The following is a 24,244-nucleotide window of genomic DNA, read 5'->3' on the forward strand; positions in this document are numbered from 1 at the left end:
ATAATAATTGTAATAAGGAGGAGAGGGAGAGAGAGGAATAAAACCCAAGGGAAAAAACCCCAAGTGATGCACAGTACAGTTGCTCACCACCTGCTGACCGATGCCCAGCCACCCCCTGAATAGTGATTGGCGGCTCCCAGCCAGCTCCCCCCCAGTTTATATACCGAGCGTGGTGTTCTATGATCTGGAATATCCCTTCGGCCAGTTGGGGTCAGCTGTGGCCCCTCCAGCCCTCTCACTGTCAGGGCACGAGAAGCTGAAAAGTCCTTGACTTAGTATAAACACTGCTTAGCAATAATGAACATCAGTATGTTATCAACATTATTCTCATACTAAATCAAAACCACAGCATTGTACCAGCTACTAGGAAGAAAATTAACTCTATCCCAGCCAAAACCAGGACACATTGTTTAAGCATTCAACTGTGTAATGTTCTTTTGGTAGGATTTGCTCTGTGTTGTGTATCAGACGTGTAGTAGAAGTAGATAGACACTTTGAGTTGCTACGTAATACCAAACCACATTGAAGTTTTTGTAGACCGTAGCACCTTGTTAAATTCCCATAGCATTTTGTAATGCTGTTTCTGAGTATCCATCCTTTTTTCTTTCCTAGTCATGTGTGTTTGAGAGGGAGAAGTATATATTAGCATATTTGCAACTCCGGCTGTTTTAAATGTTATTCAGCCAGAGAGACAGGATATGATGCTGTAAGGGGTTTCAGTTTGGTGGTTCTAATCCCTTGGGAGTGTTAGCAGTTTGCATGCTGTTGTAGATGGAGCCATGCTTCCCAAGTTGTTCATTTCAGAGGTACTGCACCTCTCCTGGTGATTAGGTGATAGACATTGAGAGTGAACGAGAATTCGCATTGGAAGTTAGAGACTATTTAAAACCCTGCTTCACAGTTTTATTTTTCGTTATATAATATGTTGTTTTAAATGTATTTTGCCATCAGGAAACTGAAATAACTCTGTGGATGTTTTTATTTATCTCCTTTAGTAAATGTTTTCCTAAAAACAGTCATAAAATAAAAAGACACATATAGTATTTTTTATTGGAATGGAAACAAGAATTACTGTTAGTGTTGTTGATTTTGCTTTGGAGTGATTTCAGGTTTCTTGGTTTTGTTTTCAGCTGAAAAACGCAGCATCCCCCTTTTGTTTATTTAATTAAAGCCCATATCTACAGAAAATTATTTTTTCATGAGTCACATTTATTTGCTAGCTTTTCTTGCTTAAGTTTGAATTCTGCATTCAAGCCTAGAAACACAAACTTGTATGTACTTGTACCTCTTCCCAGATGGTTCTGCTTTCTTCAGACTAACTTATTTCTTGGAGATGAGTCCTGCCCTCAGCGCTAGGTATTGCTGTCAGCCATTTGCAGAGTATGGTTCTAGCACGTGCAAGGCATGACAGCAGAGCCGAGGCCTCAGGCTTGCAGGTAGGAGCACTTAGTCCGTACACTCAAGGCTTTGCAGTTTGTCGTTCAGATTCATGTCCCATTTCAGCGTAGCTGTCAGTCTGGTACAGCAACGCCCCGAACCTTCATTAGTTTTGTTGCAGGAGGTCCTCAAGCTAGTCTGGTGTTAGGGCTTGATAATTGTGAAACAGTGGAGAGATTTTGAAGGAAAAATGGCATTTTTCACTATAAGTTTGTATGCATGTGAGTTATAATAAATTGTAAAGTTGTTAATGAAGGCAAGTATTAATTGCTGTTCAGTTTCCATCACTGTATTTTTCCTCTGGCCCTCCCGTCATCAAGCTCCCTGCTGCGCTGCTTTTCTTGTTTTGAAATTGGAAGCTAATGATTTCTGTTGTGGTTTTAGTAGTTGTACTCTTGTAGTAGTAATCCCATGATTATCCTTGTCTGTTGGCTACAAGCCTGGCAGGAGGTCTAGTGAATGGAAAAATGGGAACTTCTGTCTGTCTGAATGGGTATTTGAAGCAGTTGAATGTGTTAATACAAAGCTGCCAGATATGCCCTAGTGCATCAACTTTTTGGTGGAACACAATAAATGCTACTGTTACTTTTGCAGGGAAAATGCAAATCTGGCAACAGCTTGAAATGGCTTTGTGATCACCCTGGTTTTGGAGATACTCTGGGTGAGGGTGGATTTATCCCAGTCAGTTTTGTGTATTTCTTACCCAGCCTGGTTTTAGTTAAATAAGGTGGTAGCTAATACAGAGTAGATCTATGAAGAAGCCCATGTAGATGCTTTGAACAAAGAACAGGTTAACTAGGTGAATAATACACCTCTGCAACTGTAATGTGGTACGATGGGTACAAAATCAAACATCCTATAAGATGTGAGAGTGATCGTTTGGAAGACTGCCACAGACTAGTCTGGGGAAGTCTTGGGTGCTGGTAACTGCTACACTCACAGTGACAGTAAGTGAAGTGTTATGCCCCTTGCCAATATGAATAAGTTCTTTTCAGATTACTTGCTGATGTGTTTCAGTAAAAAAATGCTGAGTATGGTCAGAACTTTGAATGTTGAGTTTCATATGTTTTTTTCTCAGTGTTGGCATCTCTACAGATGTGTTGTGCCACCATGTTATATTCATGTTCTTGTCTCTTCTGTGGCTCTTTGTGGCTCTTGGTGTGGTAGTGACTGGGTTTGTATTGCTTTTCTGAAGACTGTGTGCTCATTTGCTCTTGAAGAAAATCCATCTGGCAAGATTGCTCCCAGCTGAATATTGCTTTGCATCTCTTGCAACAGAACCGAAATGCTTGGGTTTTCAGGATGCTGGCATGGGGTTGGGTACTTGGCAGTTCTTGGTTGTTAGCGATGGCAGTGGAATGAGGCTGGGCAGATGCAGCTAACTTCCCCAAGCCACGTATGTATGCCTTCCCTGAGACTGGGTGCTAATACCAGCTTCTTGCCCTGGGATTAACCAAAAGATATGAAGCATAAAATTAGGAATTTATCCTCACTGGTTTTGGCAAAAGCACCTAGCTGGCTTTGCCACATATTGAGGGCAATAAACAAATGTAGGAATCTTCCTTTTCTTTACTTTTCCTGGTATGAACTATTTTATTTAAGTCCAGAACAGATTACCAAACTGATACACAAAGTACATTGTTCATCAGAGGAAGATACTTAAGTGAAGAATTCAAAACAGCATGGATCATGACTGAAGAGAAATTCACGTCAGTGGATAAAAGGATTTTTTTAAAGGGCTTTATAGAGCTGTTTAGGATTTAAAGTCAAGGGTAAGCCAGCATAATCGAGAAGAAAATAAGTATTGACCTCCTGCAGAGCTGCTTTAGATGCATCATGCACACTTAAGGCACTTCCTAAATAATGTCAAATGTCTGATGGCAAGTGCAGGAAATTAGTATAAGGAAAGGCACCTTTTTGTTCGCTGTGAGACTACCTCTTTAAAAAGAAAGCTGTGATATTTTGTAAATTACATTACATGCTTTCTTTGGAAGGTTTTTCTGACAGCTAAACTTTCTCTATAGGCTTCTGAAACACAGTTCTATGCTTAAAATGTGTAATGGTGCAGTGGGTTGGGTTTGACTATGTCACGCTGGTAATAGCAACTTATGAGTGGGGCCTTGGCTTGGAACCTTCAAAGATGTGGCAGGAGGGGCTAACAACCCCTGATCAGTGCAGAAATGTTTGTGGGACAAGCCCAAAGCCCAGAGAGGCTTTTTAACTTCTGTTTGCTGGTTGAAAAAGGCACTGGAGAGGAGTGCAGGAAAACACATGCTTGATTCTCCTCATGCTCTCCACATAGCAGGCTCTTGCATGCTCTTATAAATAATGAATTGCGGCACAACTACCTAATCCCCCTAGTCTGTCCTCTTAACAGTGGTAACCTATTGGAGCTTGCACTGTGTGAGCTCTTGTGTCAGGAGGAGTGATTTATAATGCTGTGGTTTATGGTAGCAAAGTGCTGAAGAGCTGAGTTGCAGATTCCACTCTGAGGTTGGTTTTTTTCATGTTTCCGTTGGCTGAAAAAATTCTTGTTAAGGCATCCCAAGTGTGTGAGTCTTGAAGCTCCATCTCCTGAAACGGAAAAAATAAGTAGTCGTCCCCTTCTGCTGCAGCGCTTGGCAACAGTCACAAGTGGAAATGTCTGATTGCTTTGTCATCCCAGTGGGCACTACCACACGTCTCAGAACGGTACAGTATTGTACAGCTTCACTGTGCTAGCCTCTTTCACACAGAAAATACTTCAGAAAAGGGTGCAGAATTTAATTCAGTTTAGCAGTTCACATGCTTCATACATTTGAAGGTTAGAAAGGATTATTATGGTCATGTCTCTGGAACAGAGAACCTCACCAAGTAATTTTGCTGTCGGGCCTGTTTGGGTAAGAACAGATGGGAGGGGAGAAAGGAAGTGTAGATGAAGAAGAGGAGACTAGGGAGGGTAGGTGGGAATTGCAAAAGCAAGTGAACGGAGTTGAGATAGAAAGGTGGCAGCAGCTATTTTACGTAAGTGGAAATCTTTTTCATGAACACCAATTGATACATAGGTTTGCAGTCACTAGCAAGACCCCCGAGTTGGTGCATTAGCAGTGTATGCACTGAGCCGGCAATAGTGTTACAGCACAGGCTGACGGAGAAACGTGTTTGCACGTGGGCAGGATCAATGATTCTCAGCAGCTGACAACATTTGATGTGGCTCTATTAATCATGTTAGTCCTTCAGTTTGACCAGTAGCTACTTTTCATCAAGTACACTCAGCTAAGCATTGCATAAATTGTAGCCACTGTGGGAGTTCTGGAATTTGATCGGGGTGATGGTGTCAGCTCTGGCTTGTGTGTATCTGTAAAATTACAAATCAGCTTCGCAGGGTAGCGGCCAGCTATGAATGGACCGCACCCAGCCATGGGGTGCCTGGGCTGTCGAAGCCTGACGCTTTTTAACACAGAACTTGAACTTCGTTTGTGCCAGCACCTTTATGGGTACAGAAAAAAAAATAAATCTGCTAAGGTGCTCACAAATCTGAATAGCAAGGAAACCCCTGAACGTGGAGTATAAAAGGAGCCGTTTGTTTATAGACCTGCCAGTAGCTGTGTTTCAAGCTGGAGATCCAAAGGTCATGTGAAGGCAGCAAGCAGTAGGTGGTGATGGTTGTGCCAAGGTGGTCTGGAGGGACACAAAGTAGCATGGCCACATCTCCGGAGTGGGGGCAGGAATAGCTGTGTTACTTTCACGGTGGTGCTGGTTTTAGGGAGAGTTGGTGTGACTGGGGGCTTTCGTAGAGTAACTGACAGACTTGAAAGGACTCGTTGGTTAACTTTTCCTTTGCTGGCCAAAACTATACCTGCTGTATGTATTTTTCTTGCATTTGTAAATGCTTACGTGCAATTTTTAGGCTGTTTTGCAGTATAAAAATAGACAAGGCTGAACTTGAAGATCATACTTGTATTACTGAGGATGTCAAAGTTGCACTTCTGTGACTCGTGTTTTTACTTACTTAAAACCCAATGTTTGTGTGTCCGTGTGTGTCTCCTGTGTGTAAAAGGGAAAACCCCTGCAGCTGCTGTGCAGTCGATGTGCATGTCTCCAACATGCACATCCCTGCCTTCAGTTCAAATATAAACACTCCATTCTGAGACGGTGGAGAAAGAGGAAAAACTCCTACTTAGCAGTCTCTGTCTGCAGGTGGGAAGGCCTGGGATTACTGCAGAAGCCCAGGAGGTCTGCATGAGTACCTTGAACCCCCGTGGTTCCTCATGAGCAGTGTGATCAACCACACTGCGCTCTCTGAAATTACTGGTGGTTTTCTTTGAGAGCAAATCAGCACTATTAATATTCACATCTTCCTATGGAGAATTGTGATCATCTATTCTGTACGCTATTTGCATGCTGCTGTTGTCATTTGATAAAAGAAATAATGATAAAACCACATCATGGTTCTTTGCTTTAATATTAAATACTGTGTTGGATGCTATAATAATCTAATCAACATTCAGATTCATTCAGCCATTCCAGTGTAAACATTTTTGGAAATTAAGAGCATCAAAGAGTAGAACTGAGTAAAAATTAGTGATGGCTCTCCCTTGTGTCGTCTCTCGGTTGCATTTTACATGAAGTATACTAATTAAATAAACACTTTTTTGTATAATTCTTAAAATTACTCAGATCTTCAATATGGGTCTGAGCAGGCACCCCAGTGGTTTGCCCAAATGGAGGGACAACCAGTGGGCATTAATTGTTTGACCAGGTGCACATCCCTCCTTTAGTCGCAGCTGGATCTGTAAGTTTAGTTCAGTCGACAGCAGCTTCTGCAGTGGAACCCCCTTGAATATCTGGGAGACACTGAAAACAGCCTTTCTTTGGGTGCTTTTGTAGTGGTAGGGGGAGGTTGCAGGTACCACTTAGCAGCAACGCTGGCCTGAGCTATCCTTCCTCTTCCCTGGCTATCCCTGGGATGCATCATCCCCTCCATTACGCTGTCTCTGCTACTTGAAACAGGCAGATCTTCACGAAACAGGCAGATCGCAGAAATGATTGAGGCTAGTCTCTCTCCCTGCTCCCCTGGGAGAGGTGGTAGGTCTTTGGTTGTACGTATTTTCCTGGTAACACTCTTGCAGGCATGGCTCAGTCAGTCAGGTACAGAAATGAAGGTATGTGTGCGTGTTCTTACAAAACTGACTTCCTACCAGGGATAGTCACTGAGTATGTGTCGCCAAAGGTGGATCAGCCAGAGATACCATGGCTTTGGTGGCTCTAGTCTACAGCAGTTACCCTGTAACATATTACCTGCTTTTGCACAGGAGGTAACCTGAGCCCCTGTGTGCAGCAAAGCATTGTTTCTTGTGTGATTAATAGACACAAATGCTTCAGGAAGCAAAGCGAGTTTAATATGGTTGTTCTTTTTTCCTTCTGAAAAACTTTTAAAATTCTTGGTATAATTCTCAATCCAGTGAAGTAACGAGCATTTTTGTTCATAGGTAACATTGTTGGCAACCTGGGACACTCCTTTTTCAGCCAGAGCTTCCTTGGAAGCAAAGAACATGGAGGGTTCTTGTACGTTGCAGCTACGTATCAGTCCCTGCAAGACCTGGTGCTCCCAACTCCACCATACTTGTTTGGCATCCTCATTCAGAAATGGGAGACTCCCTGGGCTAAAGTGTTCCCCATCCGGCTGATGCTGAGACTTGGAGCTGAATACAGACGTAAGTAACGTGCATTCTTTTAGCTGCGATTATTTCTGCAGGAGAATATGTTCTGGTTTAGAGCACACACACACGGAGCCCTACATTATTACCTGTCAAAGCCACACAAGCTTAAACGGGCAAGTAAAAATTGTGTTTCCTACCCACATGGCAGCCAGCTAACAGCACAGCAGTACTGAGGTTGTGATATGACCTACAGCATTTTCACAACTGTATTGGTTGATCAGGGAGATTTTTGTAGAGGCAAATCTAGTTCTGAGCAGCCGTCTGTAGTTCACTTAGTGACCTGAAAGAGAGTTATGTGCAGAAGAAGTCCTAACTACACCAGCTAAATCAGACAAGGGAAAGCTTTGAGATGCTAAAATAAAAGAATATTTTCTTTTAGGTTTTGAAGACCACGCTCGTTTTCCAGAGAATAACATTATGCATGTAGGGGCAACTGATGTGGCAGTTTGTTGCAAAAATTCTGTTGCAACTAGTAACAAATAGGCTGGAGAGTGTTTCAGCTGAACAAAATCTTAGCAGTTCACATGAAATTAGCAGAAAGTTAGACTAAAATCGCTTTCAAAAGACATTTGGCATCGCTAAAGCAAAGAGATTAGTGGAAGTCTGTCCACCGTGATAGGCCAAAAATTTGGTGTCTTGCTCATCTGCTGTTTTAATTGGCACATCTCATAAATCTGCATTACTATGGAAATTGTCTGCTGCTAATTTTTTTCCAAAAGTCTTCCAGAACTTTTTAACAAAACAAGTTTTAGAATATGCCTCATAGGGATTTGTAAATCTAATCTGTGATGTTTAGGGTGCATTGGGAAATTTTCATAAAATACCTTTGTTACCTGAGAGAAAAAAAGAAAATTTTCAAAATTTGCCTTCTGAGGATGAGGGAGGACATGAGGTTAAACTTATCCAAAGAAACAAGGTGTTAAAAGGTGTGCAAGTTTTCATGTGTCTCCATGAGATTTTTAAGTAGTGCATTTATTCCCATCAACATTTAGAAAAACAAAAATAGATGCTTGTATTTTGGATGTGGCATCTGTTTCTGAGCACAGAAACAAATGTTTTGATATTCACAAACACAAGTACCTGCTCTGAGTATGTTGGGAAGCTGGGGTTTGAATCATTCCTGTAGCTGTGGTCTGGATTTAGGCATATTCACTTGTGCTGTGACAGTTGTGACTGCAGGTCATTTCTTCAGGCCTCTCTTGGAAGGGGCTGCATTTGTGTCCCAGGTTTCCTTGGCTCCATCCTCTTTTCCGGTGGAGTTGTCAGATTTTGGCAATTTGTCCAGTACTGCTGGATGAGCAGCAGATCAGATGCCGGAGTCACTCGGGTTGCTAGATGTTCAGGAAACGTCTGCTGAGCATCTGCCGATCAACCGTACAGCTCAAGCTCAGGGAATTCAGTGCATCTGGGATGTAGCTGCTGTACGTAGCCAGGGTGGCAGACGGGAAATTCAGCACTTCCTGGTGCCTCGGGGCACCGTGCACGAGCTGGGCGGCTGTATGGGGGTGTGTGGTGTGTAGGAGCTGTAATGCTTTCCAGATATCACATCAGTATGCAGAAGCTGGAGCTTATCAGGAAATCCTGGTGATGTTGTTCAAACCTGCTGAGCATTTTGCAGCCCCTCCTGACTACACTGGGAACTGTCAAGATGTGCGGCATTTTGGGAAATGGGGCAGAGTGTTTGCCTGAGGATAGTGAGGAACCTTCCTTCAAACATGCGTGTAGACAACCTTGGCATTGCACGTTACCGCATGAGTCATGTTTCAAGCACTGTTACAGCTTCTGCTGCAACATAATGTCACGCAGCCAGATCCATACACTACACTTGGAATTGCATCATAGATGTTTTACAAGTACGGCTAAGTCAGCCAAGGAATGCAGATATTTTGCATTGCTGACATACCATAAATGTCCTTCTAATTGTTTTTTTTACATAGTCCTGTAGAGAATCTGCCACATTCTTATGAAATCATGAAAACAGAAAATGAAATAATCTGTATTATCACTTGAATGTCACACTTGAATGTGCAGCCACAGTCAATGAATTTGAAATTAGCAGAATGAAATTAGCAGCCACAGAAGCTAAAGGCTTGTGATGCTATAGCGGAGAGCAGCAGGATGGTCATAAAAAAGGAAGCCATTTCCGAGAAGCAGCCTGAGAAAAACATTTAGAAAAGTTATCCTTGCAATCGGCATCCAGATCACTAGGTTCACTCTTGCAGTGTGGGACTTGTAAGCATTCCACATAATGCTTACCGTTTCTAGTGTGGCGGGCAAGGAGCCATGACACATGTGTAAGGTGCTTATAATGTTAAACCCGTCTTCCTTTTGGCTTTTCAAACTCTGGTCTTCTTTATAGTCTCTTCTTTCGTGGCTGCTTACAATGCTCAACAGAGAAGATTGCATTTGAGTCTGTTTTTGCAGAAGCTCGGTATGTAAATTTCAATCTGATCTTTTCTGTTTTATTTTATCCTAGTTTATCCATGCCCACTTTTTAGCGTCAGATTTCGTAAGCCTTTGTTTGGAGAGACGGGACACACGATTATGAACCTTCTTGCAGTAAGTGCTGAGACTGCGTATGCATGTTCCATCGGTGTGAATGGATCAGTGTGGGGAGAGCTGTACTCCTGTTGCAGATAGTAGCTGGCAGGCTTAGAAGATGACAAGAGGAAACAGTGGGCATTTGGGTGAATTTGCCTGCTGTTACTGATATTGGATGTCAGCTTCCATCACCACAGGGAATTGTAACAAGGCACCCAAATCAGCATCCAAAACCTGGCCGCCCGAGAACGTTTGGATCTTGAAACAAGGGTGTTAGTTGCTCTGATTCCTTTCTCAGAAGTGCTAGGTCATCAGTGTGCAGTCACAGCGCTCTGATTATAGAGTGCTTAAACTGAAGCAAAGTTATTAGCTCTTCCTACTTTGCTAATATTTTCAATATAGAAAATTCTCTTTGATGCATGATTTAATTTCACTGCTAGAAAAAGTAATAACTCTAGTAATGTAACAGAACACAGCAAATTTTCTTACATACAGTGATGACATTAAAGACTGGAGGATATTAATTTTGATGTAAGAAAATCAGTGAAATGACTGAAAGTCATAATGATGTTTTCTGATTTGTGTACTTCAATTATGCAGGTTACAAGCTGTGATGTCTCCATCCCTCCCTGCTTTTCAGTCCATCATTACAATTATTTTAATGGGCTAACTAGTAGTCACTCGGATAGTTATGAAACCTACGGTGTTAATGATGATCCTCATGCCTAACTTGAAAAAACTTGTTTTAATTACCAGGACTTCAGAAATTACCAGTACACACTGCCTGTGGTCCAAGGCTTAGTGGTTGATATGGAAGTCAGGAAAACCAGCATCAAAATTCCTAGCAACAGATACAATGAGGTAATGCTTGTAAGAGATACGTTTGTGTACAGTTTCTTTGTGATTGGATGACCTGGGATCTAAAGGGATTTAATTTTATTTGCTACCTCTAGGCAAAACTGCCTCAAAGGCAAATGATAAACGCATGATGCACACATCTTTTAGAAGTGAGTGAGGGTGGCTCCACAGGAAGAATACAATTCAGTTTAGTATTAATTAAACTCTTAAACTGTTTTTCTTCAGGTTTGTTAACTGTTTATGTATGAAGTGTAATACTGGTTTGACTTGAGCCAATAAGGTAACAAACATTACACTGGAGGTAAACCAGGAGGAAAAAGTGCATTAGTTTTTCTCATCTATGTTGTGTGTGCATACCCAAAGCATTTATTAGTATTTGTTGGATTGCTGCTTATTTTATGTAAAGTTTCTCTCAACATCTAAATTTTATACTTGACTTCCGGTGTGAGAAAATCAGTGAGCGTCTTTAGGTTTTAGTGCTCTTGAGAAAGCCGGGTGAGAAGGTATTTGATCAATAATGAAAGAGAACAGTGGAGACTGATTTTGTGTTCTGTCTGAAGAGGAGGGGTGTAACTTGGTGTTTTGAAACAGATCGGCAGTGGGGGTGAGAGCAAAGCTCCTGGGCAGAATAGTATTTGTAAAACTTCTTGTAATACCAGAGCAGAAATACAGCTTTACCTCAGGAGAGGATTTCCCTGTAAGAAGCATCTGAGTAAAATAACAGTGAGAATAAAGAAATAAATTGAAAAAAATGACAAAGTGAGGTTTAAACAAGATGAAACCGGTGAAGCAAGCAGATAAAGGATCTGTTAAAAGGTGTATTAGTTCTTGATGCAGCTGTGAGAATATGAAAAAGGTCAGTAAAATTTGCATGAATTAAATACGGGTTGGCACACGGGATGCAGTTCAGTAAGCATTAGCTGGGCCTGGTGTTTGCAAGGGTGTCAGCTCCTCTTCTGTGTTAGACGCTGCACTAAGCTGCTTCGGTTCGCTTTCCAGCGTGAAGCAAGGATACGGCTTTTCAAATGGAGGAAGTGTTATTTATTTAACATTATTGCTTGCCATCCAGTTGAAAGGCTGAATTACTAGAAATTTTTCATGGGTTTAGTTTGAATTAAGATGAATTAAACCACAAGTTTTCTACTTTTTTTCCTCATGTAAAGCAGTATTTAATCAGAAAGAGCAACACTCAGGCTATCTAGAAAGTGAAAAGCTAATTTTAAACCTCATGCACAGAGTAACAAGTAAGTAAGTAACAAACACTAGTATATAGTTTTTCTGTTAAATACATACGTTTGTCTTTAAAATAATTTAAATTTTCTACAGCTTACAGTCATACTTAGTTGCTTGTTTAGGCCCTCCACAAAGGTGACTGGCATTTTTTAATCAGTTGCCATGTTACAAAGCACAGGTGCTATGTCCAGTTGTTTCTTGTTATGCTAAAGGCAACTGCTGGGCTCCATAAAGATGGCTGCTGCGGAGCTAAAATCCTGTTTCTGGAGCATGACATGATAAACTAGATAATGAAATACACTGTTGTCTGATGCAAAATCTTAATTAAGTTTCCTCCCCAAACATTACACCTGTGCACATTTGTCAATTGTGAGCATCGGCTAATGTTCCTGACACTATAATTAAGGTTTTATGTTAGACTGAGAGAGATAAATGTGTTGTGTGTAGCGTGCATGCTTATCAGCTACAGGAAGCGGAGGGTAGGATTATGAGAGCTATTACGAGATGTCAAATAATTCAGCATTTTCCTTCTCATCAGGGTTTTTACTGGGGGTGGGGTGTGTGCGTGTAATTATTTTGTCTTTTTATCTTTTAAGCAAACATATAATTTTTGGGTTTAAAACAAATTTCAGAGATAGATGACACCCTCAGTTTTCTTTTGGATTAAAAATCTCATAGTCTGAGCCTCCGTGAAGGGGAAGAGAAGGAAAGAAGCTGTATGATTTACAGGAGTGTTTTGTCAAGGCATGTAACTGAGTGTATGTTAGATGACAATTGGCAGAACTAAAGTGCAGATACATCACAAACATTTTTGGGTGCTTTTTGGAGGCCTTCTTTGCAAAGAATTAAAATTATTTCTGGATGTCTATGATTCAGATCTTTTTAAAAAAGTTTTCTGATTGGGAACATCGATCCCAATTTCACCAGTTCCTGCAGGTGAAGCACAGAGACACCGTGGCAGAACCAGGGTTAAATGCCACAGGTCTGAGTAGCACCGAGCTGCAGAGGCAGCATTTATGATTTATGGCATAAGCAACTGTATTTGTGTAAACAAGCCAGGTATTTCCTCCCAGTGTTTTTCTAATCCTTTTTTCCTGTGAATTTATTTTTTAAAAAGAGCTAGAGATAATAGCTTTTGCAACGATTTATCTTAATTACATAAAAGGTGGCACTTTAAAGCAGCTAGACAGTCCAAGACCTGAACTCTCTTTTCAAAAGCAGTTTGTGGTTCTGAGTGCTAAAATGTGACCTGAGAAGATGAGCAGTGTTGAGAAGCTCACTCTGTCCAATTAAACTGTTCCAAGAATCACCTATTTATGGTAGTGCTTGACAAACAGGTTAGAAATGGTAAACCTTTTTGTTTGCAGATGATGAAAGCCATGAACAAATCCAACGAGCATGTTCTAGCAGGGGGAGCGTGCTTCAATGAGAAAGCAGACTCACATCTGGTGTGTGTTCAGAACGATGACGGGAATTACCAGACGCAGGCCATCAGCATCCATAATCAGCCGAGGAAGGGTGAGAACATGGGTTCACGAGGAGGACGTTCCCTCCCGGCACTCTGCATGACTTCTGTGCCGTTTGTGTTACCGTTCCAGCGTGTGGCTTTGTGAATTGGTCAGAACTGGGTTTGCCTGCATTTAACCGAGTTTCTGTTAAGACATTCAGAGAAAATAATTCTGACTGCTGGTGTTCCTAAACAGGCAGCTTTGTGAGTTAGACATGCAACACAAGTAGTTAACATGTTGCTCTGTCTGCCCTTTACCCCTCTGGTGTTTTATTCCCTTTGTAGAATCCATGATCTCAGATGTCAGGTGGCATGCTGTACAGTTTGTGTCCTGTGTACAGTCCACATTGTGCTTCTCTTGGTCGATGGTGCTGTTCTGAATTTGTCTGAGAGTTGTTCTAGCGACTTCATAGATCAAGCAGACGTAAAATAAAGCACGTAACATCTTGCTTCCTTGTAAATATGGTAATACTGCTTGCACAATACAGCTCAGGACCTGCAGTGCTCTGGAGGTCATGGTGCTGTAAGTGACTTAGGCAACATCTCTGCATTAATAATGAGCGCTATTTGGCATTATTGGAGGCTACAGGTGAGGTTGTGGTTGCCTGTGCTTGACCTGTGCTATGGGAAAGGAGGAGGATTTGAGTTAGTATGAGATAAAGGTAAATAGGAATAACCAACAGCAGCAGCATTTTAATAATGCATCTTCAAGAAACTCCTCATGCTCACTTTAATTAGACCTCCTAATTTCCAGGCTTTATTTTTGTTAAAGTAGGCTGAAAGGCTGCAGCAGCGATGTGCTGAGAATTAAAATGTTGTAGTTTTGGGGAAAAATTCTGGCCAAAGACATTTATACAGTTGCCAAATAAGAACAAGCAAGACAGAGGCCAACTTCTGTTTTGCAAGTATCCCCAGTCAGTACTCCAGTGAGTATACTGGCATGGGATATCAGTCAGGACTGATGGTCTTATCCGACTTCTGTTCATTTTACATATGGGACAAGAAGAGGGATTTCCTGCAGGAATTTCATGATGCTTAGTGGTCATTTAAGAGGATTTTACTGTAAATAGGTGGCTTTGAGCCGTGGCCTTGCCAGTGGGTTGGTGATAGTGTGCTCCATAAACAGCTCGCTCACAATCTTCGCCAGCTGTGTGGGAACATTTAGAAGTTAATTATGTACATGGTTACCCTAAATTAGTAGTCCTGAAACTTAGAGGTGTATATGGGGAGAGTGAGAGTGAGCATTTGTTAAGGCTGACAAAACCTTTGTCCAGTTTAGAAAACGACTGGGTGATTTGCCCTTCCATATCCAAGGCGGTGATGTGCATTAAAGTCACCATAATTCTAAGCAGCATTTGTCCTGATTTAGATTAATCGCCTCTCTGGGTGACAGAGCTGTGATACCTGATTCCTGTGTAAGGTGTCGTTCTGATGAAAACCTCACTAAATCACCCCTGTTGTTGTTGTTGCAGTGACTGGTGCCAGCTTCTTTGTGTTCAGTGGAGCTTTAAAATCCTCTTCAGGCTACCTTGCCAAATCCAGTATAGTAGAAGGTAAGAACTGAACTGCTTGCTTAAAACGCACCGCTTCCCTCTTCAGACAGCTCACCTCCGTGCTTATCAGGGCTCTGCGTTACACTTCGGGCATTTGAGTCATGCTGCTGCTTCAGTGTTACCCTATTTTTTAGCCACACACACACACACACACACACACACACCCGTTTCCTTTAATGAGGAGGAACTTGCACAGATGCTGTAGAACAGGGACACAAGAAAATGAGGGTAAGATATGAAATACCTGGCTCGTGAGCCTGCTGTCTGTTTACTGGCTTAGGTTGAATGAGGAAAATGTGAGCCTAAGAAATATGGAATGGGTAATCCACTGACCAGGAGAGGAAACCCTGCTCAATTTCCTCTGTTCCCAAATAGCTCTGCGTTATGCAAGATTATGGATGTGCATTGTTTATATGCTTGTATGTGGGCAGATGAGAACATGGCAGGTCGAGATTGTTGAGCTGGTACCTCTCTGATTTGGTTTGTTCTTCTTTTACCAGTTGTCATATCACAGAAATACATGCCGGCTGGAAGGCTGTGATGGCTTGTTAGCTCAGCTGCAGAACTCTGTAGTCCAACCTCACCGCAGAAGTGGCGGTGCAGACAGTACTGTTTTAAGTGTGCTCCTTGCATTTTGTGAGCGACGTACGCAAGAAGCCCACACGTGCAGTCAGTTAGCACAGCTCCGCTGACAAGCAGGAACTCCTTGAGCTGCGCCAGCTTGAGAGCTTGCAGCTCTGTGCACGTGCAGTCCGTGGGTGAGCGAGGGGTCACCCTGGGCTGAAAAGCAGCCGCCTCACTGTAAGTCTGTATGTGTGGGGCATTATACCATTTTCTGTGTCTAAAGTGGTGGTTTAGTCTAAGACAGAGGTACAGGTGGATTCAGGCCAGGCATCTGTACATTGGGGCTGTGCGTCATTCCGCAGTAATTCAGGCTGATGGAATTTAAACCCTGTACCTTTCGCCCCTGTCAGGCAAGCACCGACTTCCCAAAAACTGTCACCACTGGAGCGCTGCTTGCAGTGCCAACAGCGGTGATAGCTGAATGGAGGAGGGGCACGCAGGGCTTCTGCGGGTTGCCTAGAGCAGGTGTCAAGTTCTGAGGCAAACCGATGTGGCCACTGCTACAGCTGACTTCACCTGGCAGATGGACTTCACGTCACCCTTGTGCTTTCCCTTGTCACACTGCTCATCAGTGCTGCGTTTTAGGAATCCTGAGAGTTCAGAAATGGTCTTAGGTAGTGTTGCTCCCCTAGACACTTAAAAATAGCTGTTTAACCTTTCTGTTGCAAGAGGAAGGCTGTTGATTTCTTTTTCTATATAGGCTCTGTTCACTATTGCTTATCTTGGCCTACGAGGATTTCTTGTTTCCCCAGATGGAGTAATGGTCCAGATAACTGCTGAGAACATGGACTCGTTGAGGCAGGCCTTGAGAGAGATGAAAGACTTCACCATCACTTGTGGCAAAGTAGATGCTGAAGATCCTCAGGAACATGTTCATATTCAGTGGGTAGAAGATGATAAAAACTTTAGTAAGGGGTAAGTAGCAGAGCAATCACTTGACACTGAATGGTGACGGTTTGACTGTTTTTGTCAAAAATTTTAATTGATCTTGTAAGGTGCACCAGTCTTCAAATCAATAGGAATCACAAGTCTGTGCCTCTCTTTTGAGTGATAAGATGAAATTAAATGTAATGAAAATGGAATTCAGATACCAGAGCTTTGGGGCATCAATTTAGGAAGTTGTCAACACTATGGATTTTTTGACATTGTGAATATGCAGTTATTGGAAACCACTGATCTGTCTCCAACACTCAGTGCTGAACCCTGCATATTGTGGCTACTTTGCTCTCTTGGTGTTTAGTTTGCATTAAGTAGTGCTGGAAATAAAATTGCTGAACATCGAGAGTATATTTGGACTCTTGATAGTTAAGCCAAAAGAAAGGTGTATATGGCAGCTTAAGTATTTATGGCAGTAAATCACTGTTGTGATAGGTAAAACATTTAAGGACTCAGCATGTAGAAAGGAGGATGTTTCTGTAGTTTCAGGCTTTCCAGGTCAGTCTTAGGTTCTGTAATTGAGTTCTGGGCTGTGTTTAGTAGTGTTTCAGGTACTGCTGGCCTACACTAAGGTTACCAATGAATAAAAATCCTATCTGGATAAACACCTCCTTGCTATGTTAGCACCTTACGAGATGTCAGCTCTGGTGCGAAGCTTTGTTGAAAACCTTCAGGAAGGTCCTTCCTGCACCTGGTTTGTGCCTGTTGACCAGGACAGGTGCCAGCGGTAGGGACAGCAGGGACGGTGCTGCCTCTCGGCTCTTCCACCCTGCTCAGCCTTGTAGGCCCATTCCAGAAAGGCCGCTCTCTAGGAAGCTCCAGGCCCAGCACTGTCACCACACTTGGCAGCTGCATTCGACATCACCAGTTCCTTGGGCCACTTCTGGTCTGTGCCGCACGAAGCTGATGGGGTCCGTCGCTGTGTAGTCGCAGTTCAACTTGCAGAACGCTCGGTTATGAACCAACCTGCAGCAAGGCAGCTGGAGCGCTGAGGTGCAGTTCTCTCTGCAGCGGTCTCTGTTCATTCTTCTGCTGAGCTGGAACTTACCCCTCTCCCTCCCTTTGACAGTGTTGTAAGCCCTATTGATGGCAAATCGATGGAGTCTATAACAAGTGTGAAGATATTTCATGGCTCAGAGTACAAGGCAAACGGAAAGGTCATTCGGTGGACAGAGGTAAGTCAGCCAAATTATGCTGCACGTAAACCAGCACTTGGTGTTTTGGGATTGTAACTACAGCCTCGTCTTCCGTCGACCTGCTCTCCCTGCTCACCAAAATTAAAGCAGCAAATTCTCCAGAACAAACCTCTATTACCTTTCCTACTGGCAAGGAAAGGTTGGGTATGGTGTGTGCAGAATAAAACACCCCACCACTGATGGGCAGCTCTGGCCCCTACCACGACCAGCCTCTACAGCCTGCTCTGCATCAGCCACCTCTCTCACACACGGTTATTGGAAATACACTTGCTGCACTACCCCAGGGAACAGCTGGTTTCATCTGCATTTGTGTTAAACGCAGACAAATCCTAATAGTTACTTACTTTTAATGTTATTTTGAGCCACCTTTTCTAAAATGTCGTAAGTCAAAATGAAAGTGCTGTGGCATAAGTCCCTCGCAGAAACTGCTTGCGTAGCTGCTGTTACCTGTGACTCTGCCAGCACGCAAAGGCATTAATATTAGGAAGATTTCTTCGTTTCACTTAGCCTGCCCAGGAGGAACCAGTTACTCGCTCTGCAGCTTGCTGCCTTCCCCTTCTTCCCCAGGTCAGCTGGCCTCAAGGGAGGCAAGTTCAGTGAGAACAGTACAAATCTTCAGGGATGGCTCCTACTAAAAATGTGAATTTTCTGAAATTAACATCTGTTTTCAAAGCAGGATTTTATTAAAAACTGTGTGCAATACATAGTGAACTTCCATAATGAGGCTTTTGACCAGAACTGAAAGGTTTTTGAGAACACGACTATTTAAATCTTTCCTTTGAAGCTGTTTCCCCCCACCCCGCAAGGTGGCTTGTCTTCAGGGGCTGTTGCTAGTCTTCCCTGAGCAGCTCGTCTTTAAATCTTCATTTGTAAGAGGCATTTAAACGGCATCTCTGTAACCGTGCCGTCTAGAAACGCCCAGTGTTACACCTTGCGTTAACTCTTTCCTTCAGGTGTTTTTCCTGGAAAACGATGAGCAACACAGTGGTCTGAGTGACCCAGCCGACCACAGCCGCCTGACTGAAAACGTGGCGAAGGCTTTCTGTTTGGCGCTCTGTCCTCACCTTAAATTGCTGAAAGAAGATGGAATGACTAAGCTTGGGCTGCGTGTTACACTCGACTCGGATCAAGTGAGTCTTGCATAGCTTTGGTTTCACTGCGGGGTGGGGCCCTTGCTCGTTCCCAGTAGAGGGAACGCAATGCTTCAGGCATTCTCTCGGTTAAAGAGGTACCGATACCAGGTGGTGCTGGCTGCTGTGCGCTGCTCCGGGCCATCTGTCAGGAGCGGGCAGCTTGTGCCTCGCCTGCATTAACACCAGGCTTGACCCCCACGTGCCGCTGCCAGCACCTGCTCTGTAGTCAGTGCGCAGCCCGGGGAGTTGCTGGCCTGCCACGCGCTCAGAGAAGGCACGAAATTGGCCTTTTCACCAGACATCAAAAGGCCGGAGCATGTTCAATGTATTCTTGGGTTAGCATAAAACACTGTTCGCAAGCGTGGCTGTTCTTAAAAGATCCCACTGAATCCAAGGCAGAAACAGATGGAAGGGCCCCTCGAGAGCGCTCTACGGCAAAAGCGACAAGCAGAGATAAGGGTCTCGGGGCAAGACAGCTGGCCTTGCCCTGGAGTGGACGTGTTCTTAGTACCAACCAGCTTTTAAATACTGCGTGACTTAATCTGATAACGCAGGGTGCGGTTCCTGCTGATCCAAATGATCTGCTTTGACAAAGCAGTAGAAAAAACGAGGCTAATTTTATCTAGGCAGCCCCCAGGAACATAAGAGAACAAAAACAAGCAGAAAAGCTGCTTTAGTGCCTGCTACATCTTGTTCAAGCGCCTGGCTTCCCCAGGCAGAGGCCACGCCCCCCCCTGCCGCTCATCCCCCTGCGCCTTCCCTTACTGCCCGCTGACTCGCAGCCTCGTGTCCCGTTCTCTGTAAAACCCGCTCTTACTTTGTATTTTTTAGGTTGGTTATCAAGCTGGGAGCAACGGACAGCCACTGCCCTCTCAATACATGAATGACCTGGACAGTGCCTTAGTTCCAGTGATTCATGGAGGGGCGTGTCAGTTGAGCGAGGGGCCAGTCATAATGGAGCTCATCTTTTATATTCTGGAAAACATCTCATAAGAGGACTTCATTTTCTGTTCAGACCTGTTCCAGCAGCAGTTGTATCTGAATCATTTGCACTTTAAAACTGGAAAATTAAGCTTTTGTTAACACTATTGGGGGTGGGGGGGGCGGAGGGAGGGACAGTGGTTCCATAATTCTAAATCTTCTATGCATTGTCAACAAACGGAGGATCAGGGCAGCTTCTATATTACAACATGGCTATGCTATCCTTGCAGCTAATACACTTCTGTTATTGTTTAGAAAAATGCTCATGTTTAAAGACTTACGGTCATGTACTCTAAATGCTCAAACGGGTGCAAAGATCACTGGGGCGTAAATAAAAAGTGAAACTCCAATCTCGTACTGTTTGTAGATGGACATGTAAGAAACAACACTCGAGCCCTCCATGCTGACCTCATCATAATGCCGTTTGTGGTTATTCTGTAGACATTAAAAAGTAACGTTTACATTATTTTAACCAGATCATTGGCTGAAATATGTTTGGAGTGTAGCCCTTGAGAGAGATGGAAAGATTACCTAGCCATAGCCTACATTTGTATATGTGTCCGAATGAGCGGAAGGGCAGGCAGCTCTGCAAGCGGTATTATGTAAACTGCAGTTGTGTGTGTGTGTAATAGGCTAGAGTTTACTTTTTTCCTGTATTTACTATAAAAACCCATCACCTCGGCAGATTTCTATAATCTAGAACAACTCTGCTATTCTGTACTTTGTTTACAAATCTGTCTGAAGCAGAAGAAATATTAGCCCTAAAGTGCAGTTATATCTCATTCCTCCTCCCCAGTAGGTCCTGCTTTTTAAAGACAAGTAACACCCGGGGCAGCTTTAAGTCTCCTCCTTGCTGTACGCTGTAGTGTACCGCTCGTGTCACGTAATACAAGACGGCTTGCACTTCATCTTAGCAGCACCATGTAAAAGCTTACCTGTGGTAACAGTATAGAGTGGCTCTTTTTGCATGTTCTGCTGAAAAAGGCTTTCTGGTCAGCTCTGAACACTTGCACCCGGCCCCGTGCTCTTGGTCTCACCTGAGAGGGCTTTGGTAAGGAAAGCAGCTGCTCATGGCTGCCGCGCCGCTGAGAAGCTGGAAGTGAGACTCGGCCAGAGGAAATGTGGTTCCACGTTCTTATTGTCTCCGTGGAAAGCTGCTAACCAGTGGGAAGAGCTGAAAGCAGGAGAGGGAGTTTGGTTTGTTTAGCCATGGCCGCGCAAAGCAGCTCGTTCGAGTCCCTCGCAGGAAGAGGGGCAAAGGTTTCTCCTCCTGTCTACGCAGAAAATTAACCTGGGAAGAGAGGTACTAACTGGAAGTGAACACAGTGTCTCAGGTGTTACATCGTCCCTACGTGCAGTCAGTTCTGGTGGATGCAGCGGGAATTATTTTGGCTTTGCCGTAACGCGGGCATCCTCTCAGATACAAAGGGAAGTGCACAGCTCCTCTGAGCCTGATGCTGTATTTTTTAAATAAATATATACAGCATTAGCTGGGCAAAGGAAAAGGTAACTGTCCACGTAGCAAAGTATCTTATGGAAAGACAGCACAGTATATGTACAGAGTGCACTTGTGAATAAATGGCTAGTGCTTTTTTTTTTTTAAAAAAAAAAAGCATCCCAAATGGCAAATTACAGCCGTCCCCACCCAAGCCCACCCTTGCAGAAGGCAGGCCTGAGCACTGGGGTCCAACCCGGCAGTACAAGCTGGCCGGCACGAGGTAGCACACCCCTGCGCTTCACCGGTAAGTGTCACAGCAAAGTGAAACCTTACCTCTGGCCTTTGGGCACGGGGGCTGGCTTAATGTTTCGTGCTGGGCAACGCTGCAGCTGTTGCACACGCACTAACCTTCCTACGTAGGGGTGCAGCGGAGCAGGACGAAGGCTACTGTCAGATTCCCCTCTGCACGCTGCTTTCGCACACGTTGGGTCACAGCACAGCACTACGTGGTGTAGGCAAGATTGGGTATCTGGAAGAGTGTTCCATAAACTAATAATCTTCCTTCTAGCGCCTGCACTCCAGCTTGGCCACAGCAGCGGCTTTCCAGTTACTTTAGTTGCATTGTTATGCTTAATAATGCAGTAAAAAGAGGTGAAAAATCTTTATCTTCTCTTCCTTTGCCCCAAAAGTCTTTTAGGTTTGGATTATGTTTGTGCAAAACACTATCAACTGGTGACTGACATGTTTGCTTCAACCATAGCCTTTTAAATGACCTTAATTACCATGTTGTTAAGAAATGAGTACTTGTTTTAGAAAAAAAATTGTACTTTTAAAATTCAGTTAGTTAACACTGCAAAAAACTGCATATTATATTTTTATTTTCGACATGTAGTTTTGTATATTAAATTTATTGAAATTAAAAACTAAACACTGTATTGTCTTCATCTGCTCAGGAAGACAGAGGCAGCGCTGCCTTTCTTGTCTGGACTCTGTCTCTGAACTTGCCCTCCCTACGCAGCTGGTGCAGGTGCGCTCCGACTCCCCCGCGCCGGCACGTCCCCTCCCGTGAGATCAGCCGTCGCTGGTAGCTCGCAGAGATGTGAAAACACAAACATATTTGGTACCTTTTTTTTGTATGATGCTGATCAAAAGCGTTCCTGAAAATAGTCATCACCCAGTTTTCTACATGACAGAGTGGCCGTTTTCCCCATAACCTGGAACAACTGTAAAAGCCTCTTTTTGTAAAAATACAAGGAACTTTCGGGAAGCAGCAGTCTAGTGTACTTTTTTCCCCTCCTTTTTTTAATTAAAAAAAAAAAAAAAAGAAAAAGGATGAAGGCACAGTACCTGGGCTGTACTGAACGGGCAGTGCAGCAAGCATGGCAGACAACTGGTAGCCAGAACAAAAACGTAGATCTGTAAACACCTGCTGCTAACAAGTTTTGCATTCTTTTCTTCTTAAAGGCAACACCCCGTTGAAACTTCATGTTGCAATGGCATGTGCAGAGGAGGGCCAGGCTGTGGCCCCAGTTCTCTCTCCTCTATTTGAAAAAACAAAAAAACCTGCCCCAAACAGGCCTCGGTAAGAGGGAACAGAAAAAGCAGGAGCCGACTGTTCGCTGTACCACGGTGGCTGCTGGTACGCTTGCAAAAATGAATCCTAGTGAAGGTCTTACCTGTGACTTGACAGAAAAGTTTTTGCAGTGCCTCAGGGAATTGTTAAAGGGCTAAACTTTTCGCACACCACTATGCATAGTTAGTGCCACATTCATCCCGGCGCCACGTCGGTAGTCCCGCATTAAGGCAGTACTGTTTTGTGTAGACTAGTAACAATCCCCTGCAGCAGCACATTTCCAGAGCCTTACATTTGCCTTGACGTTATTAATAAGCACTATGGCTGTGATCAAAATAGACGTTAGGTTCAGTAGTGCATTCGTTTAGCATCTTTGGTGCTTGCCGCTAGCAGCATCTTCCTACGTACGTTCACCCCACACCTTTTAACATTCCAATGGATCTGCGGGGGGGGGGAAAACAAAGAAAAAACAACAGAATTACTTGATGCAGTACTTCACAGATGGCCTCTTTGTACGTAAAATGCCGACATGAATTTTCTGGATAGTCAATTAGAAAAATCAATGAAGCAAAATTATTAAGCTCTAGTGGTTGAAAACACTTGGGTGTCCAGTGACGGCCTAGGGCCAAGCTGTTATCTCAGATACGGCCACCAAACGTGCCCCTCACAGCCCCAGTGTGAAGCTCACGGGCAGCTCACTGACCTCCCTGGCTGTGAGGAAGAAGCCACTCGACAAAACAATCCCTGTGGTGCCACAAGTACTGAAACAAGACCTCTCCGCCTGTAAAACCTCACACAATCTGGCAGCGAAGGTGTGGCACACAGGTGCTGCTGCTGGGGAGCTGGTGTTAGCTTAACCGCCATTTATAAACGCAAAGCAAAACGCTGTGCTAGGAGGAGGGAGCGCAGAGACTCCCGAGCTGAAGCAGAGGAAGATGGGTGACCTATTGGAAAGTCTGTATTTATACATCATCTGTTTGCCATGAGGAAAGGCGAGGTCTGGTCCGTGCTGGTACAGCAAGGTCGGGGTCCAAGAGAGGGCTCTCTGTGCTCTTGTGCTGCAAGAGGCCCCGGCTCAGCAGGGACCACGGCGGTCACACCTGGCCAGTAACGTCCCAGGACCGCAGGCCGCCTGCACGCTGTGGCAGGAGCGAGGACCAAAGTTTCAGGATGCCTGTGACTGCATCCAGCTAAACTGAATTTCTTTCAAACACGAGACACACACATCAAAGTAGGCTGGACTGGAGATGCCCCAGGCAGATGACTGCTGGCACTTATCTTTCAGTAATTTTATGTAGAAAATCCCCTTTTCAAAAGACACCAGGATTGCTGGTGGTTTTTTAAGACGGGAGAATTTGTGGTACCTAAAAAGCAGAGTGTTAAGAAAGGAAGACAAGCTCCAAACCCAAGCAGTTTCCGTAGCGGCTGGCAACAAGAGGAAGCCTGCCTCTTCTTCACCCTTCTAGTGCAGAGCCACTGCGGCAGCACACAGCTCCTCTTCCGCACTCGATGCGAGCACAGCGGGCACCTGG

The 24,244-nt window shown here is 43.9% G+C and overlaps 2 protein-coding genes across 6 annotated transcripts in view; one reads left to right on the forward strand and one right to left on the reverse strand.

Moving 5' to 3' along the window:
- Nucleotides 1–20,173, forward strand: part of ZFYVE9 (zinc finger FYVE-type containing 9) — a 61,614-nt gene extending 41,441 nt beyond the window's left edge. For both annotated transcript variants that reach the window (XM_055814863.1, XM_055814862.1), the window contains exons 11-19: nt 6,909–7,133; nt 9,616–9,698; nt 10,437–10,541; nt 13,139–13,289; nt 14,751–14,831; nt 16,208–16,370; nt 17,461–17,566; nt 18,541–18,717; nt 19,552–20,173. In XM_055814863.1, coding sequence (XP_055670838.1) covers nt 6,909–7,133; nt 9,616–9,698; nt 10,437–10,541; nt 13,139–13,289; nt 14,751–14,831; nt 16,208–16,370; nt 17,461–17,566; nt 18,541–18,717; nt 19,552–19,713 — 1,253 coding nt within the window. In that variant the 3' untranslated portion in view covers nt 19,714–20,173. The remainder of the gene's footprint in view (nt 1–6,908; nt 7,134–9,615; nt 9,699–10,436; nt 10,542–13,138; nt 13,290–14,750; nt 14,832–16,207; nt 16,371–17,460; nt 17,567–18,540; nt 18,718–19,551) is intronic.
- A 1,827-nt stretch (nt 20,174–22,000) lies between these two features.
- CC2D1B (coiled-coil and C2 domain containing 1B) overlaps nt 22,001–24,244 on the reverse strand; it is a 34,414-nt gene continuing 32,170 nt past the window's right edge. For all 4 annotated transcript variants that reach the window (XM_055814864.1, XM_013294634.3, XM_027778666.2 and 1 more), the window contains one exon: nt 22,001–23,153. The gene's annotated coding sequence lies outside the window, so the exon portion shown is untranslated. The remainder of the gene's footprint in view (nt 23,154–24,244) is intronic.

This window comes from Falco peregrinus, chromosome 10, assembly GCF_023634155.1.
Source record: "Falco peregrinus isolate bFalPer1 chromosome 10, bFalPer1.pri, whole genome shotgun sequence".
Classification (NCBI taxonomy): domain Eukaryota; kingdom Metazoa; phylum Chordata; class Aves; order Falconiformes; family Falconidae; genus Falco; species Falco peregrinus.